Source organism: Protopterus annectens, chromosome 9.part0, assembly GCF_019279795.1.
Source record: "Protopterus annectens isolate FY-2018-M chromosome 9.part0, PAN1.0, whole genome shotgun sequence".
In the NCBI taxonomy this organism is placed as follows: domain Eukaryota; kingdom Metazoa; phylum Chordata; order Ceratodontiformes; family Protopteridae; genus Protopterus; species Protopterus annectens.
The window spans coordinates 16,954,941-16,980,894 of NC_056743.1; the positions used below are offsets into that span (position 1 = coordinate 16,954,941).

A 25,954-nucleotide genomic window follows, 5' to 3' on the forward strand; every position below is an offset into this window, starting at 1 on the left:
AATACTCCAAAAAGGACCAAGAATCTTTTAATATTTGTTCTTGTGTACCCACGTATTTCTTCAAAATTGCATCTACAAATTTTGCACAAGGGTATGTTATAGATTGCCTTGCGTCTACCAAAGTACGAAAAGGTGGGTTCCTTAGGTTTTTGTGGAGTTTAGGGATACCGAAGATTTTCGGTATCCTTGGTGCTGGGATGTTTAAGTAATTATTTTGCTCTACACTTGTTAGTCCTTCTAAATATAGGTCATTAATTATTGCTCTTACATTACAATGTGCCTGATTTATTTCATTTCTACTTGAATTTTCATAGGTATCCTTTTCTAATAACGTTAACATTGAACTGGAATAATCTACATTGTATACTACAGCAAGACCTCCACCTTTATCAGGTTTCATAAGTCTTATTGGTAAACTTCTAAGGGAAGAAAGTACACTATTTTCATCTCTCGTGATGTTGGTGTTTAAATTCTTTTTGTGTCTTGTTACTATGTTCCTAAACTCATTTTCACATAGATGTTCGTACATGCATAGTAGGACATTCTGTGGGGGGATGAAACTACTAGCCACGTGTAAGTCATTCATAGTATTGTTGTTAGTACTACCAAACAACATGTTTAAATTCAACTTTCGCATGAATAACTTAAAATCAATAAGGAGTTCTACTATATTACAACCTTTTGTGGGTACAAAGGTTAGTCCCTTGGCAAATAGTTCAACTAAATTTTTGTCAATGTGACATCCAGTGTAATTGTATATTGAAAAGTCCCCAGTCTCATTTGTTATGGTTTCAAGTAGTCTCAGTCCCACTGTTTGTTCGTACTCCTGGTGTTGTACTGTCTCCTCTGTCCATTTTCTGGTTGTAGTCTGAAAGTTGCCCCCCCCCTGTAGTTTTTTTGTTGTTGTTGTTGTTGTTGGGGCTGTTGGTAATGTTCTACTACATCCCAGTCTGTATTGTCCCCTCTGTTGAAGGTTCCTTCTTGGGTATGTTCATCCTGTATTACACAGTGGTTTCCACCAACCTCAAAGTCCAAATCAAGGTTATGCACATCCTCAACATGATTTTGATCATTGTCCCTTAAATTTCGTCTTCCTGAGTCGTAGGATTTGTTGAACTGGGAAAAGTTCTTTGATTTCCCATTTTTATTTTTATTTTGTACAGTTGGTGGTTTTGGAAAGGCAACCCCCTCCCTATAAGCTTTCAAGTCTCTATTGAGTTTTTTAATTTTGGCAGTTTTCAATTTTGCCATTTGCTGAGCAATACTTGAAAGTGTTCTGTCAAACTCATATTCATATCTATGGTAGTTTAAATCATTTTTAATGTCCTTTTCTAAAGCGATAGTTTCTTTTGTCAGTACATCCAGGTTAATTTGATAATGTTTAGTCATGCATTTCAAGATTTCTAGTCCATGTTTATTGTATAACCCTGTTAGCTCATTGAAAAAGTCTGACCCAAATTCTAATCCATTCGGGTAAGAAAAAAGTCTAAGTCCCTTTGGCACTATACTTTCTTTAATGCATTTGTTTAGGTAGTTTAATTCTAGTTGTGCCTTTTTCAGTTTAAATAAATTCACATCAAACAGTTTTAATTTGTCTGTTAAACTGGATGTACTTACTACATTGTTCTCATCTGTATCAACGTTGTGTTCCCCATCAAAAGTGAGTTCGTTGCAAAGCCAATTTCCTGTATCAAAACAGTCATCATGTGTCCTCTTGTTTCCCTTACTACATTCCCCTACTTGTTCATTTTGAGTCCGTGTCCGGTTCTCTTTGATTGCTCCATCTCCCTGTCCAAAGGTATTTTTTCCTTTCCTCGAACCTGGTGAGTCAGCGGAATGCTGGCTCAATGCGCTTACGTTGTCCACTTTCTCGGTAAGTGTGTCCAGTTGTTTGTTGATTAATTCCAGCAATTGCGTTAGGTTACCCTGTGAGGGGTAATCTCCGTTTGATGATGTATCCATCCCTCGTGGAAAACGGCCTGCCCTCCAAACAAACTGAGAACTGTGTTGAAAAAACAAACTCCGTACCACAAAGACTAAGAAGGAAACAGGCTCCAACCACGAGCGACAGGTTCTTACGACCAGAATCCACAAGCGCTAAACAAGTCAGCAAGCCAAAGTCCGACAATAAGCTGCACGAGCACGAGTTAACGAGCGCCTTGTTGGAGGTGATACTCAGTCACCAAACAGTGCGGACATTAGTTTTGTCGAGCACTTAGCAGCGGCTGCTGAGATTAGTTTATTTTCGGCTTGTGAGCCTTGTGGGGCGTTTACGGCCACATCTGTTGTCAATACAAACGGGAACTGTGCTTGGGGGTTTGCTACTTCTGCTTCGTCATGTTCGGATGAAGCATGTGAACATTTGGATTTTCATGGCATTGGGGTGATGTCTGGACATTTAAATCAAAATCAAAAGTATTCCTGTGTTAATGTTAAGGGTATCAATGATAAAGAAGTTTGTGCTTATTATTCTCTTACACAATGTTTGCAGGACATTACTGATGGTACCAATAATGTAGATATAAATGGGGATGATTTTGTTGATCTGTTCAATTCTAATTTAGATTCTGATGGCACACATGCAAACTTGATGGGGCGAGTACATCTGGATTGTAGGCCATCATATGTTAATCACAATTACAGAGCTGGACGGGGGTCAACTTTGGGGAATGTTGGTAGTGCACTCATGTATGAAACGGAAACTTCTGTAGATTCCAGCTCGATTCTACTGAATGTTGATCAGGGTGATGTTAAAGAATGTAGTGTTGAAATTCAGCAATCTTTGGTCACCAGTGATATTTACTCTGATATCGTTGATTACAGGCTTTTGGATAATAACACCTCTGGGCATGATACCGATGTCGATTGTGCTTCCTTGTGTAATGTCAGTTTGCACACCTTTCCAACCTTTTTTGGGGAGGTGGGTGTGCAAGAAAATAGTAACAGTGACACTGAAAATCAGCAAGTAATTGAGAATGTGTTACAAAGCAGTTTGGCTCATTTTAGTTCAGATTGTGGAATTGATGACCTGTTACAAGTCATAGATAAAAACTTTACACCAGCTTTAAAATATGGGCCCAGTAGTCCTGTTATTATAGCCAATAGTTATGACTACTTTAAAATATACAATTATTCCACCAAGATTATCAGCAAGCAACACGCTGACTTGTTGGCAAAAGGCTTAACTTTTGTCCCACTAGCTCGGGGGGGGGGGTTAACTAACACTTTGGTTGATTTAAAAATGTTAGTAAAAAAAATGAACTTGAGATTAATGTTTGATGGGGCTGATAGAAATCCAGTGGGTTTGGCCCTGAAAAACCAAGCAAGTATATGCCTCCAGTTAACATTGCCACCAGTGCATACGAAAGAATATGTGAGTTGGATATTAGGGAGCACTTTAGGTTAGCAATGAGTTCACGTTATAGGATGGCCTTTAATATTAACGATAACTTGACTCGTGAGGAACATAAATTATTGGATTGTTTGATAAATGATACTTCCATAAGATTTATGAAGCCCGACAAAGGGAATGGCTTAGTGCTGATTGACAGGGTAGATTATGTAAACAGTATCAAGGCATTATTGGCAACGGATACTTATGAGGAAGTTAGTCTCAATGAGTTAAACATTGCCTATAGGAAGGTTAACTTGTACATTGAGGACCTACTTTGGCAAGGGCATATTAATGAGGATGAATTTAGGAATTTGACTAATGATTACCCAGTGGTGAGTGGGATATTTGGAGTACCCAAGATCCATAAGGGTTTGAACAACTTGGCATTTAGGCCAATTGTTGATGGCAAATGCAGTAAAACCTGTTTCATAAGCAAATTTCTTGATTTTGAGTTACAAAAGGGTTTAAAGGTATTCAATTACATCTCAAAGGATTTGTGGTCTTTTTTGGAGAGGCTAAATGGTGTCAAACTTACAAACAACACCATTATGGCAACAGTTGACGTCGTAAACTTGTTTTCAGTCATTCCTACAACAACAGGATTAGAATGGTTGGAGGTTCAATTATTGAAAACTGGGTTATTTGATCAGGATAGAATTAAGTTGTTGGTGAGTTTAATGGAAGTCGTGTTGACAAATAATTTCATTGGTTTTGATGGTAGTTATTTTAAACAAACAACTGGGGTAGCGATGGGGGCGGCGTGCGCCCCAGTATATGCCAACTATGTAATAGCATATTGGGAGCAGGAATTTCTTTTTACTAGTAGATTTATGCCCTACATCAGCTTTTATACCCGCTTCCTGGATGATTTGTTTATCATTTGGGAAGGTGGGAATGATCAGTTTGGAGAATTTATCGAATTCATCAACAATTCTGCTGATTTCCTGAAATTCACCTACAACACGAGCCAAGTTGAAATTGATTATTTGGATGTACATTTGGCCTTCAACTTGGTTAATTCTAGATTGCTATCCACTATTCATAGAAAAGCCACATTCTCCAACTCATATTTGAGTTATACAAGCTGTCATCCTGACCATCAGAAGAAGGCAATAGTTAAAGGGCAGATGGTCAGGGCGGCGAGAATGACAAGTTTGGAGGACGATTTTATCAAAGAGCTTGATTTTATAAAGTCAATGTTTATTAGGCGTGGGTATCCACGGGCACTGTGTGATTGTATAGCTGATGAAGTTAAATCTAAAAGGGCTAATGGTGTTTATTGGGCCTTATTGTATGGAAAGCATGGTATTAGGTATGAGCATGTTGAGGGTAACACTGTTCCCATGCGTGAAATCAGTCTTAGGAATGATGACACTGGTACAGGGGTTGGTGGTGACCAGCCATTATATTTCATTACCACCTTTTCCTTTGATGCCCCTTATATTGTTGACATTATTATCAACAATTGGAAAGTCTTGAAAATGGATCACATAGTTAGTGGAAAATTAGGGAGACCACCTAAATGTGTTTACAGGAAAAGAATTTCCTTTAAGCAACTATTGGAAAAGAGTGACACTACACAAACTGTAACTTATAGGAATAAGGGTAATTTTAAGTGCGGTAGATGTAGTGTTTGTCACTTGATTAATGTGACAGGTGCTGCATTTAAGTTAGCTGGAAACACTGTTAGCGTTGGTGCCCATTTTGATTGCTATACCACAAATGTCGTGTACGCGGCTACGTGCGCACTATGTCCAGCCTTTTACATTGGGAAGACCTGCAGGGCATTAAGAGATCGCATTATTGAACATCAGTCGGATATTAGGCTAAAGAAAAAGACCAATGCCCTGTATAGACATATTGATACCAATAGTGGGCATCATTTCAAGTTTTGTGTGATACAGCAGATTATGGTGGACAAATTTGGAAGGAAACTGGACGTGCACTTAGATATAGCTGAGATGAAATGGCAGTTGTCACTTAATGCACTGGAATTTCCAGGCATTAATGATTGCATTTCTATTATGCCCATCTTAAAATTAAAAAACATATTGGGGTGAACCAGCTTATATTCATATTGGACACACTAAAACATAGCAAGTATATGTTTAACATTTGTATAGGCTAGTGTTTCCAACAATATTTTTTGTTTGGAATGCAGCACTTCAGTCCCATATGGTTAAATCAATGTACATTTTTTTATTTTTTTATTTTCATTTTTATTTTTATTTTCAAAAAAGTTTTTAATGCTGTTTAAACTTCGGGCTTATGTTTTTATTAAGTATGCTGGCCTTTCAATTGATTCCACTAGGTTGATGCTGTTAATTAGCTTATTATTCAGTTGATTGGTGATGATGTCATTTTTAAGTGTGTATATAAGGTGTTCTTTTTATTAGTATTAATCTGTGTTCTGATGAAGTCGGATTAAAGACGAAACCTAGGTCAAAATTCGTGGTTTTCTTCATCCACTGGTTTTCTGGTTACTTCCTGGAGTTCAACTGCTGGTTTTTTATCTATTCCTGGTTTGGTGTTCTGGTAGCATGCAAAATCTGAAGAGTCCATCTTGACAGATTGGACTGGGGTCTAAAGAAAGAAAGACAGTCCTGGATTAGAGACAGCTGATCCCTCCAGCACTGCAGTTCCTGTTTGACAAATCCCAGTACTTGGAAATCCAAGGAATGAAGGTGCTGAGTTCAACAATTCAAGTACCACTGAATTTTCTTGTGTTTAGTCTGGCTAGTGGTATCCTTAGAATCACTGATGCCATGAGGCCTAGAATGTTGAGGTACTCTTGCTGAGGCCACATCTAGAAGACAGAAATCCAAGAAAATGCCCTAAGTTAAAAAATGGCCTCTGGGAGGAAGGCCATCCTTTTCTACTCTGCGTCTATAAAACGCCACAAGAAAACAAGTCATTGAGAGGGTGTGAAGAAAGACTTTTGAAGGCTCATTTTGAAGCCCAGGTGGGATGCCATCTTGTCAAAGGACTCCACGCATCATGATATAGAATCGGCACAAATCAGCAAGTTATCTAAAGGAGGAAAAATTGGATGCCTAGGATTCTGCAATAGGCAACCACTGGGAAAAGACATCACAAACACTCAAAGTGCAACAGGCTGCCCAAATGCAGAAAACTGAGAACATAAGGAAGATGCAGCAAATCTCCTGAAATTGGGAGCAATGGAAATATGATTAAGTGCCCTTGAATTCTAGACTGACCATGAAACAGTGGTCTAGAAGAAACTCTAGGACCGACTATAAAGTGAGCATTTTGAATTTCAGAACTTCTCAAAGTTGAGGAAAAACTTAGGATGGGTCACCAGCTGTGTTCTGTTTTTGGTAACAAAAAAGATTTTGGATTAAAATATTTGCCTTTGTGTATCGCAGACATTGGTTGTATGACCCCTGTTTTTACCATGTGATGAAACAATGGAAGAAACAAGCTCTGTCTGGTCTGGTGGGTGAGGGGAGTTATTCCCCTAGCCACTGCCAAGTGTATTCTCCCCTGAATTATCAGCAGAACCCATTTCTCAGATCATCTGCAGCCAGCCTGCAGGGTTGAGACAAGGAAGGGGCAGGCGGTTAAGGTGGTCTGTGACTCAGCATAGTCAACCCACTGCAGGGTGACTGATCCTTTTTCAGAAAGGAACCCCTCTTATTTGGTTTGAAAGGTGTATCCTCCTGCCATTTCTTTCTGGATTTCTGACTTTTGTTTGGCTGGGATTTTTGATTGTTCTGTTCCTTGAAGGAAGGTAACTTGATTGTGAAGAACTTGGGTGCAAGAAGCATTCTTGACACCGCATGTATTAATTTACCTCTATTACGCCACTGTGAGAATCTGTGTAAGTGGGAGAAAAAACAACTTGGAACTTAAAGGTGCACTCACAGCTTCACTTTTTAAATTGGAGTTCTGACTAAGTACCCAAGCATATCATTTTAATACAACAGAAGCTCCTTCTCAAGAATGTCTGCACATTCAAACACACCTCTCAAAGCATGTTTCAAAATCAGAGTCAAATCAGAAACAATTTCATTCCTTTAATAGTTTTGCTCTGTAGGTTAAGTATGCGGCAACATCATCCAAACCGTATGCATACTGTAAAATAAATTTCCACATATAACCTTGATAATTTAACATTCTAAATACTAGATTACTAGAAAGAGACACCATTTTGCCTAAAGATATAATTATTTCTCCCTATCAGGAAGCAATGAATAAGGCAAAGTCAGCTGGGTCAGAAGTCAAGTGAGTAGACACCTATCATATCCGAGACGACCCTATATTTCTTTAATAGTTTTCAAGAATTGGTGGGGTAGGTACTGGCATCCTGCAGGCAGCTTTATAAACATCTTCCAAGGTCTGTAAGAGGGGGAATAATCACAGAACTGGTCACCTTGTCCTCTATAAGGTAATGAGTCCAATCTCTGGAGTAGTTCTAGAAGGCCCCCAAGCAAAAATTCACTAAATTTACGAATCATCTGAGAAAAAGGTTATCTGGATTTAAGCTCAGGTTCACCTTCCAAAGAATAAGAGTGACTGTACTTAGTGTCAACTAGGAAATCACCACTGTCCTCCTCATTCTCTGAAAAAGAAAGGTTTCTAGCTAAATCGACTACAAGAGCTATGTATGGGAACACAACCACTGGAATCTGCGCTCTGCAGAAAACTCTTAGCCAAGGAAACCACATCAGCCTTATAAACCACTGTAATCTGACTACCAGCTATATGAAAAGGCCCCCCCCCCAAGTGAATTAAACTACTAGACAAAATATATGGGGACATCGGGCAAGGGGTCTCTTACCCCGGAAGATTACTGCACCTAGAGGGTTTGGGTCTCCCATACCTACACACACATCACTGGAACGGCCAGGGAGAAACAACCCATTCCGAAGTGTCCAGGAAAGGTACACTACAAGAGACGGGGCAAAAGGTAACCGGTCTGTGGGCAGAGCAGTGGCTCTGACAGAATCCCTAGCTGTAGGCTGAGAAATATTTTTATTTTGTTTTTTCCTTTAAGGTGCAACTTGGCAGGGGTACCATAGTTAGGGTCCATCAATCCAGGGGTAAGAATGCCAGTCAGAATAATAAACTGATCATACTGGGTAATGTATCACACTAAGCTGTTAAAGTTACTAATAACAAGTGTGTCCTCACATTAACTAAATTCTGCCTAATTGTGCTATCACAAAAATCAGTTTGAAATGTGTTCAGAATTCTTTGACAACAGACAGAAGTTCAAGAATTTTCAGAACAAAAAGTCCAAACACCAAAGCAACAAATGTGCCAAACCAGTGTTAAAAATGAGCTCCACACAACATTTTAATCACGTTAAATTGTCATGGAAAAAGTTATGTACTCAATGTTACATCTACAATGCCCATTTTCATTCTTCAACTGATGGTTCTCTGATCAGACTCGTAACATCCCTTCGGTCTCTCCAGAAGCAAAGAGAAGAGGGTTAAAGAGGGCAGGAAGTTGGAGTGAAACTGGACAACACAGATGTAACATTATGGTGAGTGCATAACTATGTGATGCTGTCATTTTCATTCATTCCTCAAGAGATGGGAGAGGGTTCCCCAACTAGATGAACCTTGGGTGGTCCTCATGGAAGGATGTTTCAGAGTAATGCGGAACCAAAAACACCTCTGTTCCTAGAAACTAAATCCAATTTGTAATGAGCAATAAAAGGTAGGAGCAGAAGACCATGTGGCAGCCGCACAAAATGTCATCCACAGAAGTTCTTGTCCAAAAAGCTTGGGAAACAACTACAGACTTCTGGAATTAATTCTAGGGGAATTAGGCAAGGCAAACAGTTTTACTATAGACAAAAGATATGCAATCAGTTAACCATCTGGTCAGAGTAACTTCAGAAACTGGAATGCCTAATTTACCAGGGTAGAAGGATACCAATAACGTGTCAGTCTTCCAAAAGTCTTTGGGCAGATGGAGATAAAATCAAAGTTGTCTATGTACATCAAAAAGATGGAAGATGTACTCTTCCTTATTTCAGAATTCTGAAAGGAAAAATGGGAGGTTAATGACCTGGTTGATATTGGTCTCAAAAGCTACCTTAGGCAAAATAAATAGGATGGTCCCTAAGGAAACCCTGTCTTTGCAGCCAACCAGGATAAAATCTTAAGGTCTGCCTTGGGTGAAGGTTTAAAGGGGCTTTGGTTTAGACCTTGAAGCAAGATATTCAAATCCCACGGAGGTGTAGGATGCCTTAATGGAGGGATATGAAAGAAGGTTCCTTTGAGAAATGCTTTGCATAATCCAGAAGAAGCTAAGAAATTATTTTCACCAAGATAAAAGCTTGAAATGGCAAACAACTGCACCTTAAGAGTAGCTCTTAGTTAAAACTGAAGCTAAAAACTCCAGAACAACTGGTATGGGGCAGAAAGAGTCCAAATTTCTCTTCAGTGCCCAGAATGCAAATTTCTTCCACTTAATTCTGTAGATTCTTCTAGTAGAAGCCTTTTGGGAAGATGATAAAATATGATGGACCATGATGAAAAGCCTGGGCTGTCTAACAATCAGTGGGACTGTTGAAACCATGCAGTCAGCTTGGCCCCTGTTACGTCTGGATAAGTAATCCCCGTTTAGTGAGACAGGAAGTCTGGACTCTGGGGTCCAGTATCCAGGGTGAATGCAGAAGATGAGGCCATAGAAAGGGAAATCAAAGCTGATGAGGCCAAAAAGGTGCAATGAGGTTAACTGTGCTCTTACACTGGTATGCTTTCTGTACAATTTTTGGGAATTAGAGGTAAAGGAAGGCAAGTGTAGATGAGACCAGGCGGCCAATTATGGACTACAGCATCTCTCACTGACTCTTCCGTTGGTGGGGACCAGGGTGAAGAACCTGCTGCACTTTTTGAGGGGAGAAGTGAAAAGGTCGCAGCATGGCTGGACCCATCTATGGAAAATTCGCTCCTCCACTTTTTTAGAGACACTACTCATGAGGCATCAGACCAGATCTGCTAGGTTTGTCTGCAATCACGTTGACCTTCCCTGGTATGTGCGTTGCTATGAGAAACCAGCCAGAAGAGATCACCCACTGCCACAGCAGATAAGATCTGTTTCCCCCTCTTTGTTGATTTATCAGACTACAGACACTGTCCATCTGAGCAGGTACTGCCCCGGAGGGGACAGTGTCTTGAAAGGTCTGCAACTCTAGGAGAACAGCTCTCTTTTCCAGGATACTGATATGCGCCTTGGCTTCTTCTGAGGACCAAATACCCCGGACTGTCCTTCCCAGGCAGTGCCCCCCTCCAATGGGAGGTGTCTGTGTTCACCGTGGCCATGGACAACAGTGGAAGATCAAATGGACAGCCTTGAGAATCTGACCAAAGTATTTTTTGCAAGACTGTGTGATCTTGACTTGGAGGGGGGGGGGGGGGGCTACTGAAGAACAGGCCACTGCACTGAGAGTCTACCGTAGAAAACTCATGTAAAATCTGGCTAAAGGTACTAGGGTGATAGCTGCTGCCATGGATCCCAATTCTTGTAAAATTAGTCGTGCTGGAAGAGGAAGATGTGAGATCACTTTCTCTTGACCTGTGATCTGAGTGCCTGAAATCTTGTTGGAGGAAGAGAGGGTATCAGACTGACCATGTCTAGACAAGCACCCATGAATTCCAGACTCTGCACTGGTGTGAGTTGCGATTTGCTGTAACTGACTGTGATGACTAGGTGAAGACACAACTGCAGCTAGTAGTTCCTTGCTTGTAGAAGTAAATGTCTGGTTGGGGCAATCAGTAGCCAATCAGCTTGATAAGGAAATATACTGAATCCCAGAAGCCTCAGGTGAGCCGCCACCACTGCCATGCATTTGAACACCCTGGAGGCTGTGGTGAGGCCAAAGGGCTGTGCTCTGAACTGGTAATGATGGTCTCCCAGACAAAAGCAGATATATCTTTTGGAGTGCCTGTTCATCTTTATGTGATAGTGCACATCCTGAAGATCTATTGAGCACATCCAATCGACCTTTTGTAGTAGGGGCAAAATGGACTGAACCGTCACCATCTGGATTCCTTGAGCATTTCACATACTTGCTTAGTTTGCAAGATCCTGGAATGGTCTCAAGTCCCCTGTCTTCTTTGGCACCAAGAAGAATCATGAGTAGGTTCTGGTTCCTATCTGGTCTGGGAGGCCCTTCTGGATGACTCTTTTGAGCAGCTTTTCTATTTCGAATACTGCCGCTTCCCTCTTATTGGGTGGAGCATCAGGGATTATTTTCATTTTTGAAAGGGAATTTGGGAAAAAAAGAAGTTATGTACTCACCATAATGTTCCATCTGAGTAGTTGTACTTCATTTGTCCCTCCCTCCTTCCCCCGGGCCTTGGTGCATGTTCAGCCTACGGGGGTGTAGTATAGGTCACAAGTATGCTATCAGGTCGGGTTCTAAGTATAAGTTCTGCAAACTCGATCTGGGGATGGAAGGCAGTGGAGGTGTATTATGGGTAAGGGGAGGAGGCTACAGCTCCGAGCGGATGCTAGTAATTTTTGCCAGCTCGGATCCGATACGGATCCGTATTCCCACAGGTTGAAGACCAAATGAAGTAAACTACTTCAGATTGGTATAATATAATCACTGGATATAATTCTCGGCACTCAGAAATCTTTTTGTGATGAATGCTCAGACTTTTAGGTGCAGAAACAAATGCCCCCCAGACTGCTTCCAGACAGCAACAGTCAGGAATGCTGGTAGGGTTTATCTGATAAAGAATCCCTGAAACCCTGGTCCTGAAGGCAACCTTTGCCAACAGGGCAGAGTCTTCTGCTAGAGTTCTCCCCTACGGATCTGAAGTCTTCTGTACCGCCGACCCCCGAATCCCTCAGGACCCTCCACCTGAAGACAAAGTTGGATCAGAGCTGTCCAGCACCGATGGACAAGTATGGCTCCAGGAATCCTCCTACTGTGAAAGATGCAGAGCCAGACAGCTCAGGGAAGTGGGCGAGTCAAAGAGCGACTTGTCTTTGGATCTGATGAGAACACCCCCATAGATTTCAGACTTGAGAGCTCTGAAACTACAAGCTAGATCAGAGAAGGAAAAATTAAATGAGGGTTGGAAATGGGCGGGCTCATTGATCCGATGGGAGACTGCACTATTACCCCAATCTGGATTTGAACTTTGAGGAATTTCCTCATCATCCTATCCACTTGCTCCACGAAAGCTCCTGGAGGACCTAAGCGAAGGGGCTAGGAGACGGCAGTGTGGAGTACCTACGTGGGGACTCCTGTAGAAAGGGAGAAGGGAGCTGAATAGGTATCAGATCCAGTGAGCATCGAGGTGACTGGATCCGAAGAAATTTTGCTTTTGAGGTGGTAGGATCCATGGAAGATGGATGTGACTTCTTTGAAATTTTGGATGGTTGCTCTTAGGATAGAGAGGAAGATGTTGAAAGATCAGGAAACCTTTTCTGGTATTCTTTTCTTTGGAAACAGAATCAGGTTTTCCTTTGTTCAATTTCTTGGAGTGGTTTTGAGCTCCAATTGAAACAGAAGAGAAAGAAGGAGGAAGTAGGCCCTTCAAAACTATTTGTTTCTTCTGTCAATTACTGCTCTGGCAATGAAGCCAGCACAGATAGAACATTCAGAATCTGAGCGAGTAGCAGCCAGGCAACAGGCACATTCCCTGTGAGTATCTGAACTGGGAATTTTGTGCAAAAGGAATTTGAATTTTTAAAATCCTCTTGGCTTGTCTGCCATAGTAAAAGACGACAAAGGGTTTAACACAACACAGAAATAATTAAAGCAAAGCTAGCAATATTAATTATACATTTTGTATATACAGAAGAGTATCAATGACTGTTTCAAAGAGTACCCTACAATAGAAAAAAGAAATGGCAAGAGAAGAAAAGCAGAATTACCAACAATGGTACTGGAAAAAACAAAGAAGGTTCAGTTAAAAAAAAAGGGGGGGGGGGAGAGAAGAACCTATTAGAAACTAGAAAACACTCCAAAATTAAAGCAGGACAAGCGAGGAAGATGAAGGGATAGTCTTACTAAGAATTAAAATGAGAAAAACTCACTATTTTGTATAAAAATACACTTGATAACTTGAGAGAGTGGATCTGCATCGGTAGCAATATGGTGGCAAATGAGATCTGAGGTATGTTAGGTTGGCGGGACATTTTGGATAAAGGGAGGAGTTCGACAGTTGGATCCTACACCCATCAGTTGAGGAATTCATGAAAATGACATCAGATCTGATATTTAATAGCAATTTAAACTATATTCTTGTCAGAAGTAAAATCTCCACTGTATATTCAAATAACTTCATTTGCAGTAAAACTGCAATCTGATGTTAAACTAGTCATACATAAAATAAAAATACTGAACAAAAAGTTTTACAGTATTTTCCTGTCAAAAGATGAAAATAAAGCAGAGCAGCAGTAAAGACATTCGTGATTAAACTGCAGTCCTGACTGCATAAGACAAGTCTAGTGCCCAACAGAGCATGCACACACACACACGCACACACACACAACTTCTGACAAATACTGAAAGCTTCCTCAGACACAGTAAAACAAAAAAAACAAGCATACGTCAAAGACACCAAATAAAACACTGCTATAAGCAGAAATTCTCACAGGAAGTACTGTAAACACTGACATAAATAAAAACATCTTTTTAAATAAAAGCTATAAAAAGTAATAAATCTATTAATAAAATGAGAGGGGGGGGGTCTCCAAATGAGGCTGATCTGAAAACAGACTGAAAAATCAGCACTGGATCCTATGGAGACTCTAAGGAATTTTTTTTCTACAGATGACCAAACAAGAGAGCACTCAGTTCCTCCGAGGATATGCTCAGCTAATCAGCTGTCATAAAAGGACAGCGGGAAGGAAGTATAAGCTTTTGAAAGCTGGACAGTACTGGGTTACCTTGGCAGATACACTGGCACTGTGGCAGTGGCAATGATGAACATCTCTACCCACCCAAGTTATTTTATCATTAAGAGTTCTAATGGTTTACAGGTGGCAAATTTGGACGCTTTGTTCTAGTTTGGGTTTTAGTGTGGTCTGAAGGTTTGATAAGACAAGGAACGAATAAAGTTGGGTAAGTTTATATATATATATATATATATATATATATATATATATATATATATATATATATATACACACATATACATTACATACAGAGAGGAAAATGTTTTCCTTGTACTATCCAAGTAGTAGTTTTTAATTTTTTAATTGCTTGCTGTACATGTATATTAAATTTGCGTTTATCCCTAGCAGTTTTACATGTGGGATGACCTCTATGGGAGCATTATCAGAGAAGGTAAATGAAAAGGTGGACTTGTTCTGGTTGAGGAATATTGGGAAGAAGGCCAGTGTTTTGTTCTTTGTTTTTTTTTAATGTAATTCTGGGGAAGCTAGTCAGCTGGATAAACAAGAGTACAATCATCTGCATATTGGGTTAGTGAGAAATGCTTACTTACAGTATGCATGTTGGTGAAAATGTTAAAAAAAGAGAGGCATGTGAATGGAACCTTGAGTCACATCTACGGAAACAGAAAGGAAAGGAGAGAATGTGGTTTACCACATAACCGATGGATAACTATTGGACAAATACCTACGGAGTTACTGAAGATAAGCTCTTAAGAGTGTGGATAGCTCAGTAGTTTATGAAGAGAAACATTACCTTGCATATCCCACTAAATATCTATGGAATGCAGTTCACTTCAAACAAACTCACATTTAAACTACTAACCTGGTAATAAATTTATGTGACTGTTCTGATTGAAGCTAGCTCACCTGTAGATGTTGGAATTCTTCCTTTGCCCTCTCTCTCCATCTCTATCAGCCGGAGACCTCTTTCTACATAGCTCTGGAAGAACTGGGAAGAATTCTTCAGGAATGGTTCAATATCAGAGTCTGAATGCTTCTTCCTGTATTCATACAGTTCTGCAAGACCCTGCCAAAATAACCACATTAACTTCAATACTTGAATGGAATACTTGACAAAATGTTCTCTGGTAAACCAAAGCACACAGTATTACCACCAAAGCAATAAAGGTGTTAAGTGGTAAGACAAAGCTAGACAGAAAAAAATGGCACTATAATATATATGTGTATATATATATATATATATATATATATATATATATATATATATATATATATATATATAAAATAGCAGAAAAAAATCACTTTTAAGCAGATAAGTAAAAGTTATGTACTCACCCAAACTAAAAACCTCATTGATGACATTCCATTTTCTTCGGCTATAACTAAGGCCAGCAGGACTTTATGCAGCCTAAAATCTGACTTTTTTCCTTTTACACAATGTTCCGACTCCATCTCCATATCTCAACTGCATTACTCAAATGCAAATCACAATTCCCTAAATATCAATCAAACACAGATGTGGACCATAACTGAAGAGGTGAAGGAGTTTATTTAGGAAGGGGAGCGAGTTAAATGAACAGGTTTCTTTCTACAGAACCAACTGGTTTAGGATTACCAGATTTGAAGGAACATGTACTTTAGAGGTATGCAGTTAAAGCTCATATACATTTCCCAGGCAGAAGGTTACCAATCAAAGTGGAAAGACATGATGACTGCTGGTGGGGTGTCAGGACAGAGGCTAGAGAAGGATTAAGGACACAAGCCCTTAAGGAGAACAATCGTACAGAATATCCTAATTATAAAGCAGAACATATTTTAAGAGCTAAGCCAACATGGGACTGACAAAATATTTCGCCAATAGTGTTGACTGTATGTGGCAAGTAGAAAATAGACAAAAGGGGACTGGAATTTATTGGAGAAAATTAACAAAGGAACCAAAGTGTTAGAAACAAAACTATGGATTGTTAGTATTAGGCGTGGGATGAGAGCAAGCAGACATTTGGACTGCATGTTAGAGCTAGTTTAGTTTATAGTTAAGTCTAGAGCAGAAGCTGTTGTTACAAAAGGGATCATTAGTACGGCGTATAAAATACTGCATGGCAACAAGAGTCAATCAGCAGAGGTTAGAAAAGACTGGGAAGAGAGCATGGAAAGACAGTACTGTGGGAGGACTTCTGTAAGGTTTCCAACTATGCAACAAAGTCCAGAAGGTTTACGATTTTTGCATGGAACTGTTTGCACAGATAATTTTATACCCCATAGAGACTTCAGCAAATTCTTCCTCCAGTAAAGAGCAATTGCTGCAGGTGGGATGGGACACAGAGAAAAACAGATAATCTGGAACTTTTTTGGGAATGTAACAAGTTGGCAGATTTAACAAATTACATACAGAGTACTTTCCCAGAATTGTTGGAAGATCACGTGACTGGAACTAAGGAAATTATTCTTTTGAGCTGGGATTTGACCTGCAAAGAGACAGAAAGGTTTTACCAAGTTAAATTCTACTGATGTCAAAAATCATTTTCTAGAAAATGGAAACCCAAATCTAAACTAACCATAATCGAGATACTGAATTATTGTAAAGGACATAAGAACCCACCTACAATTCATTTAAAAAAAGGAAATTAACAAACTACAGACATAAATGGAATTTGTGTGGATACATGCAGAATAAAGTTCAGGAAGAGGAGGAGTGAAATGTAAAGAAAAGCAGGATTTGTGCAATTTATCTGATGTTAAAGTGAATGGTGACTGTTACCAAAGAAAACAAAGTGTACAGTGGTATTCTTTCTATAACTGTATGTGTGACCATGTCATTGTTTTGATGGTGTAAGTTTAATAAAGGTGTTTATAAGAAAACAATCAAATACAAAGAACAAGCTCCGGAATACATCACAGATCTTGTCCAGCTGAGGACAGGAAAGGAGGATGGGTTTACTGAAGACGATGGATCACGAGCATTCATATCTGAAACTATTAGGCCCCTGAACTGGCAGGATGGCCTAGGTCTCTACTGTTGAAATCCTTGGTGGTCATAAGCAGTGCATCTCAGATAATGGAATTTGCGAAGGCAGGCTGACACACAAATAATTTACAGCTTACAGTTCTTTCAAAGTATTCAGAAAAGCCCATGCCACATCTCCACAATCATCTAAGGATGCATACTTGAAAAATAAACTTGAGAAGCAGGCAAATCTCTGATGAATGTACAATAAGTAGGCGAGACTCGGGTTTACTTTTTACAGTAAAACTTGATGCAGTCTAAAATCTAACTGGACAAAGTGACCCCAAATACGGGATCAAATCTGTTAAAAAAAAAAACAATCTATCCCATTATGGATGAAGTTCTGCCCATAAAAAACATTTAAGATGTGTATCATAAAAGTGTAAAAGCTACTCTCCAATGTTAGCCTAACTGGGAAAGAATATAGAGAAATAAATAGCTTGACTCAAATTTGTTTCTGTTGATTTTTCTGGCCAGAACAGGTGATTTGCAGTCACCACCATCCTTATGAAATTTCAAGTAATGTAACTTTCCGCACAAAGTCTGAAAATTTAGATATTCTTGCAGAATATATGGCTACAAGAAAAAGGGTTTCCTCTATAAATACTTAAATGCTACCTTAGATGCAGGGCTTTAAATTAAAGCTAACATTGCAAGCATTAGAGGTTGAGCAGAGAACTGGACCCTTCAAAGGGTTTTTTTTTTAATGTACTACTAATAGCAGCTTTGCAGTCTTTTAAAGATGCAAGAGAATAATGAAGTCTTTGGTGGAAATATATGTAGCACACTGTGAACCTTAAATGGATGAACAGTAAAGGCTTGTGCCAAATACCAGTAAAAAGGTAATTAAGACAGTTGGCAAAGGAGCAAAAAAAAAGATTGAATCCTTTAGAGACAGGCCAAATAGAAAGTGTCCATTTGATTTTGTACATTTTCCTTGTACTGGGTCTCTAGGCAGAAGTGAGGATCTGGACAACCCTAGGAAATTAGATAATATCCCTCAACATTGCTAGAAGCGCTGTAAAAAAAAAAAAAAAAAAAAAAAAAAAAAATAAAGGTTGTGTCTTACCATAACATTCCATCTGTGTTGCTGATCTTCTTCCATTCATCACTGATGGGTTTGGTTCTGAGCCCTCAGAACAGATTCTGCCAAATACCAAGCTCACATACACCAAAAACTCTCGAGCTAAGCTGCTACCCACAATGCCCTTCTCCCATTTACCTCGGATCGAATTTGCATGAAACATACAGAAATAAAAAGCAAAGACCATTTTTGCGCAAAACCTCTGAAAACACCACAAGGACCCATAAGATCAACCAGGAGCCTTTGGTGGGGGATGGAGGGTGGGATGTAATGAATGGAAGAACAACAACACAGATGGAATGTTATGGTAAGACTTAACTTCTTTATCTGATGCTGTTAATCTTCTTCCCATTCATCACTGATGGGACAGAATCCCAAGCTACTTGAAAACCTGGGTAGTCCTTATGGAAGAACATTCTTGAGTACCATTGAGCCAAAGGCCGCTCTTCCCCTGGAGACCATGTCCAATTTGCAATGCTCGATGAAGGTGTGAGGCTTAGCCCAAATGGACTCCCCCTCTAGGGGAAAAAGGGCAAAGAAGCTGCTGTATTTGTTGTTTGAGGGGGAAGTGAAGAGATCGCAGCAAGGCTGACCCCACCAGCTGAAAATTTCTGCAGTCATGTTTGGATTGAAAGAACACTCGTGTGGAAGGAGAATGCATCTGCTCAGCCTGTCCGCAATCACGTTGGAGCTCTCTGGGATATGCGTTGCTATAAGAAAGTGGTTGGAAGCTATCGCCCCGTGCCAAATTCACTTGGCCTCGCAACACAGGGGGTAGGAATTGGTCCCTCCTTGTTTGTTTATGTACCAGACTACTGACATATTGTCCGATTGAATCTCAATCGTTCCCGACGGAAGGAGCAGATGTAATGCCCACGACGCTAACAGAACCGCTCTCAATTCCAAAACATTGATATGCAAGTTGGCCTCTAAGTTGAACCACGTGCCTTGGACCATCTTTCCCTGAAAATGGCCCCCCACCCTTATCAGGGAAGCATCCGTGGTCACTGTGGCGTTGGGTTGAGGGATCTGGAAGGGACGACACCAAAAGTTTTTCGTCTGGCCTCATCCACCAGAGAAGATCTTGCTTGCAAGAGTTGGTAATGAGGATCTGTGAGTATAGGGGGTGAAGGTTTGCCAACCACTGGGACAAAAGTAGCCATTATAACAGTCTCATGTGTAATCTTGCCAGAGGAACAATTAGAATGGCCGCGGCCATAGACCTCAGAGCCTGGAGAACTTCCCCTGCTGACACCTTTCTTCGACAGATCACTTGTACTTGCGATCTTAATCGTTGAAGCCTGTGAGCTGGTAGAGATACCAGGCATGTTTGAATACTGAAAACTGCTCCTATAAATTCCAGTTGTTGGTTAGGTTGTAGACTGGATTTCTCCCAATGGATTGTGATGCCTAGAGACTCCGCCAGTGAGAGTAACGGAGGGCTATGGTCAGGAGACGCTTGGTGGGGGCGGGGAGGAGCCAATAGTCTAAATATGGAAACACCTGGAATCCCTGAAGTCTCAGATGAGCTGTCACTACTGCTAGACATTTTGTGAACACACTGGGGGCCGTCGAGAGACCGAATGGCAGGGCTCTGAAAGTACAGTTGTGTACACGTACCATAAATGTAGATGTTCGAGTGTATTCACTGTTGCAGTCATCACAATTGGGTTACCTGCTTGCAGTAGCCCTCAGTCGGCCTGATTAACAAAGTCTTGGGCCCTGCGTCGGTTGCTGTCCCTTCTTCCATGACATCAGGGGTCAGGGGTATAAAACATGCAGCCGACGCAATTACATCAGTTTTTCTTGCCCCAAATGTCAGGTGCCCCCTAATGGGAAGCAATTAAATCTATAAATATACAAGGTTATACCTCCAACAAAAAAGCAAATAAACCAAAAAGCTTTTGAGCATAGTAAAGCGAGTAGTATAGCCAAAAGAAAAAAGGAGGCGAGAGGGAGGGTAACCAGGACTGCAACAGTGAATACACTCGAACATCAACATTTATGGTAAGTGTACACAACTGTACAATGTTCTTCGTGTTTCACTGCTGCAGTCATCACAATTGGGTAGATTCCCATAGCCAAGGATTGGAGGAAGAATTTAGACAGCATTAGAACCACCTATAAGGCCCTGCAAGACTGCAGTGGCAAAGCCAGCTCTGCATTTAGAGAAAATTGGCAGATGGTAATGCTTGGTGAAAGTATGTACTGAATTCCAGGTAGCTTCTAGGATGTCCCTGGTAGGGACGCCTCTGAGAAAGGCTGTAGAGGTAGATACAGCCCTAGTTGAGTGAGGTCTGATCCCCTGTGAGATAGGTTTTCCAAGGTACTTGTAGCAGAAATGAACGCAATGGCCTATCCATTTGGAAATAGTTTGCTTTGAAATAGCCTTCCCCTCTGCCCCTGCAGCAAATGCCACCAGCAGTTGGTCAGATTTCCTTTGAGGTTTAGTCCTGTCCAAGTAGAATCTAAGTTGTCTATGCACATCTAAGGAGTGCAATATCTGTTCCCCTTTGTTCTGTGGATTAGGAAAGAAGGTTGGCAAATGAATGGACTGATTAAGGGCCACAATGGATAGCATGAAGGAGGGACTGGTCCTGAGGGACACCCTGTCCACATGAAAGATGATGAAAGGCTCCACTGCCATGAGGGCCTGTAATTCAGATACCCTTCTTGCTGAAGTGATTGCTAAAAGGAAAGTTGTTTTCCAAGAGAGGAATTTTAAATCCGCAGTGGCAGCTGGCTTGAAAGGAGGAAGGGTGAGCTTTTCCAATACAAAGTTAAGGTCCCAGGCTGGTCTTAGATTTTTGGCCCCTCTGAGGAACTGCTTAAGCAGTGGATGAGAGAAGAGGGGAGGTTCTGTGTTATAATGAGCTGAAATAGCCGAGGCGTGAATTTTGATGGAGGAGAAAGACAGGCCCTCGTGAAGCATCTTAGTTAAGTATTGTAAAAGCGGAGGGAAATTGAGCACTGCTGTGCTCATACCGTGAGATTGGTTCCAGGCACAGAATCTTTTCCATTGTTCAGCATAAGACTTTCTAATACTAGGCCTCCTTGCCTCTAAAATGATATCCATCACTGGTTTACTGAGGGATGGTAAAGGAGAGATTAGGTAATTAGCCAGGCTGCGAGGTTCAGTGTATGAAGCTGAGGGTGCAGAATCTGGTTCTCCTGCTGAGACAAGAGGGTAGGAGTCTGAGGCATGTGCCATGGGGCCAACAGTGACACACTGCACAAGAGGGGGTACCAGTGTTGGCGTGGCCAGTCTGGTGCAATCAAAATCATCCTTGGTTTGTCTTGTTTGATCTTTAGTAGTATTTTGGAGAGCAGAGGCAGAGAAGGAAAGGCATAAACTGTTTTTCCAGCTGAAGGACAGAACATCTACTTTCCAAGCTTGTTTGTGGGCAGTCCTTGTGCAAAATTTGTCCAACTGATAGTTCTGGGGGGAGGCAAACAGATCTATATCTGGGCTCCTCCATTTGCTTGTCAACATGTTGAAACTCCTTGGTTCCAGCTTACACTCGTGTGGGTCCATGAGGTTTCGGCTTAGTTCATCTGCCAGTGTATTTACTGTTCCTGGCAGGAAGTGAGCTTTTAGATGCACTTGGTAGCTCAGGGCTGTGTTCCACAATGCCATGGCTAGGCTGCATAGGGGGTAAGAATGTGTACCCCCCTGTTTGTTTATGCACCACATAACAGTGGTGTTGTCAGTCTTTACCATTAATTGTCCTGGGAGAATGTGGTCCTTGAAGGCTGTCAGAGCATTCTGTACAGCTAACATTTCTTTTTGATTGATATGCAAGTGCATTTGACTTGGTTTCCATTTGCCCTGAATGCACTTCCCTGCCAGGTGAGCCCCCCCCCCATGCATTATCTGATGCGTCTGTTGTTAGGGTTTGGGCAGCAGGGGGTGGTGTTAGTGGTAGTCCCTTGTTTTGGTGGCAGGCCTCTGCCCACCAAAGAAACTCTAGGCGTAGGTAAGGTATGATGGGAATCATTGTTTCTAGATCCTGACAATGCTGACACCATAGGCTTTTTAGATACCATTGTAGTTTCCTCATATGCAGTCTTGCATATGGAATTAGAAGAATGCAGGAGACCACGAACCCCAAGGCTTGTAGTATTTGCCTTGCAGATAGTAGTTTTTTTGTGGCCACTTGCTTGAAGAAGGTTGTCAAATGAATTTGTTTCTCTGGCGTGAAAAAAGCCATCTGGGAAGTTGTATTCGAGCTTGCTCCCAAGAATATGACTTGTCGACAGGGTACCAGGTGTGATTTATTTTCGTTTATGGTGTACCCCAGACAAGTTAGCACCCTTTATACAAAGGCCAGATGATTCAAAAGTATGTCCTGGCTTTCTGTCTGAATTAAACAACCGTCCAGGTATGGGCATATTTGAATATTTCTTTGCCTGCAAAATGTGATGACTGGGGCTAGGCACTTTGTGAATATCCTGGGCGCAGTAGATAAGCCAAAGGGCAGTGCAGAGAACTGGTAGTGGTTGTAGCCTGCTTTGAAGCATAGGTATCTTCTGCAAGATTCCCTGATTGGGATGTGCACGTATGCTTCCTTTAAATTGAGTGTTACCATCCAGGCATCTTTTCCTAGCATAGGAAGCAACTGCTGAAGAGTCAGCATCTTGAATTTTGGAATCACCAAAAAGGTGTTTAAAGTAGACAGGTCCAGAATAGGATGCCATGAATGGTCTTTTCTGGGTACCAGGAAGTGTCTTGAGTAGAAACCTTGTCTTTTTTCCTCTTCTGGTACAGTCTGAATAGCCTTTATGTTTAAAGGAGAGAGTATTTGCTTTTGAGCCTCTGCCCACTGATTTAGGAGTAGATCTGGCCAACCTTTTGGCGTTGGTAATGTGTGGAAGTGAAATCTGTATCCTTGGGACACTATTTAAAACCCATTTGTCCTGAGTAATGAGTTCACAGTTTTTGGCCTGCAGACCAATCTTTCCCCCTAAAGGAGCATTCAGTTGAGAAGTGCTTGGAAGTTTTAAAATCAAGTCATTGAGACAGTTTTCCATAGGGGGGAGTCTTACTACTCCCAGATTTGGAAGTGGAAGCCCCCCATTGCTTAGTCTTGTGCGTACCATAGGACTGAAACCTGGGATTTCTGCTGTGTCTGGGTTTGGATTGAGAAGGCCTGGAAGTGGCCGGAAAGGACCAATGCTTAGAGGGCCAATGCCTACTAAATCTTGGAGGCTGAACTTGTAAGAAATCTTTAACAGTTTGCATAGATTTAGCTTTATCTTCCATCTTTTTAAGAATTTCCTCAGCTTTGTTGCCAAACAGGCGGTCCTGATTTAAGGGAGCATCCACCAGTTTAGCTTTAACATGATCAGGCAAAGATTGCTCCTCAAGCCAAGCATGCCTTCTGAGTACAGACCCAGTGGCAGCAGCCCTGCAAGAGGCCTCTAAAGAATCAAATCCACATTGCAAAGTATGTTTTCCAACCTGTTCAGCAGACTGCATTAAATTATGTAATTCCTTATTTTCAGCAGTCAGGAATCAACATCATTTTCTGTTTAAGCAATCCAATAATATGTTGTTGATACTGAAACGGACAGTTTAAGGCCCTAATGGCCAAGGCTGCAGAAGTGTAAACCTTCTTACCCCATCTATCCAGCGCCCTGGAGTCTCTATCAGAAGGGGTATGGTTTTTGGCAGTAGAGGCCTTAATGCCCTTGGGTCCCTGTGAAACAGCCTCTGGATCCGCAATAGGATTTTTAAAAAGGAACTTGTGAGAATCAGGAACCCTGTAATATCTGTCAGGTTTTCTGGGAGCAGGAGGCAAACTAGATTCCAAAAAGGCATCATCAACGGTGTCTAGTACAGGAGGTATATACCTAAAGGCCTATGCAGAGGCAAGGGTAAGAAATCCCTAAGCCTTTTTTTCAAATCAGAAAAATCCTGGCTTTCCCAGTGGAAATGCTCCCTTAGAGTGTGGCAAGGTTTCACCAAAAGAAAAATCCTCTGGAGGAGAAGCAGAGGGAACAGAGCCCTCTGCATCAGAATCCTCATAAGTAGATAAGGGTAAATCCAGATCATAAGAAGAATAAAAAGAATCCGAATCCTGGTCAGAAGACTCAAACAATTTCAGTCCTAGGTCTCTTAGAAGAGGGTGGTTGGCTTCCCCTGATTAAAGTTATAAGATCTTCAGCCATTCTTATCATTTGTTTTTTAGGCATAGAGGTCTGAGCATGCGGCGAGGGCGTCAGTTTTCTAGGCAGGGTTCGAAATTTAGGTCTTAAAGAAGAAGGAGGCATCGGTTTAATATGCAAGTCCATAGGCCTGAATACACCCTCAGAAGCCGGTGCCTGCACAGTAGCTCCGGACCCATAAAAAGGTAGAGACATCCGCAGGTTCCACAGTTGAAGCATCTTGCGGCATATCGGACTCCGAATGGGTCTCAACAGAGGCCTGCGAATCAGAAGTAGTGGGTATCCGGGGCTGCGAAAGCACCTCACTGAGTACCGGTGGACTGGCAACTGGCTTAGGAGAAGTGTCAACGGCAGCTTTGGACCTAGGCGGCCTGTCTCTGTCTTTATATTTGCATTTTTTCAGAATTACGATAGTTGGATGGCTTACCGCTGACATTTCTGGATAATTGAACAGAGAACCGAAATATTTAGAGGCAAAAATATACTGACGACAAGGCACGCTGTGGTCAGGGCCTAGGCAAGGAATACAGTATGAATGAAAATCTTTGTGAGGTATTTGCTTTCCACAAGAATGCAATTGTTCACTTTTACTGACATCGGTAAGGAGCAAGAAAAACTTTCCCCATTGGGGTAATTAGCTTTAGTTGAAGACTTTGTTTCTGAAAGGCAAAAACGAAAATTTCAGGAGTCCGCCGATCAACACTTGCGAACTGCTTCTGCTTCGGGCACCACACGGAAAGAAAGACTGATGTAATGGTGTCGGCTGCATGTTTTACACCCCTGACGAACTGACGTCATGGAAGAAGGGACAGCAACTGACCCAGGACCCAAGACTTTGTTAATCAGGCTGACTGAGGGCTACTGCAAGCAGATAAACCAGTTGTGATGACTGCAACAGTGAAACACGAAGAACATCTGGTAATGACCGTCTCCTAGGCAGAAGCGGAGGAGACTCCTGGAGCGTTTGTCCATTTTGATGTGGTAATAGGAGTCCCAGAAGTCTATCGAGCACATCCAAACATCCTTCTATAAAAAAGGGAGACTAGATTGAATAGTGACCATGCGGAATTTGGTTTGAACCACTGACTTGTTTAGATGGCTGAGATCCAAAACGGGTCTTCAGTCCCAGGTCCTTTTTATCACCAAAAAGAATCTTGAGGAAAAACTTGATCCGCATTGGTCTGGGGGGACTGATAGCATGACTCTCTTTTTGACACAGCTTTATCATCTCTGAAGCCGCTTCTTCCCTTTGACTGGGTGGAACATCGGGAAGGTGTTCTGAAAGTTTTGGACGTGATGTTAGAGGAATGCAATAGCCTCTGGAGATGATTCTCTGCACCCAGTGATCTTTTGTAATAGAATGCCGGGCAGCTTTGTGCAGAGAAAAACGAGCCCCAACTGCTTCCGGAGGAAAGCAATCGGGCAATGCTTCAGAAGCGCTGATAAG

The 25,954-nt window shown here is 41.3% G+C and overlaps 1 protein-coding gene across 1 annotated transcript in view; it reads right to left on the bottom strand.

The window, feature by feature from the left end:
• The window catches only part of CKAP5 (cytoskeleton associated protein 5), a 4,315,141-nt gene that overhangs the window by 184,296 nt on the left and 4,104,891 nt on the right, over positions 1 to 25,954 (bottom strand). The window contains exon 40 of the mRNA XM_044084803.1: positions 15,158 to 15,317. Coding sequence (XP_043940738.1) covers positions 15,158 to 15,317 — 160 coding nt within the window. The remainder of the gene's footprint in view (positions 1 to 15,157; positions 15,318 to 25,954) is intronic.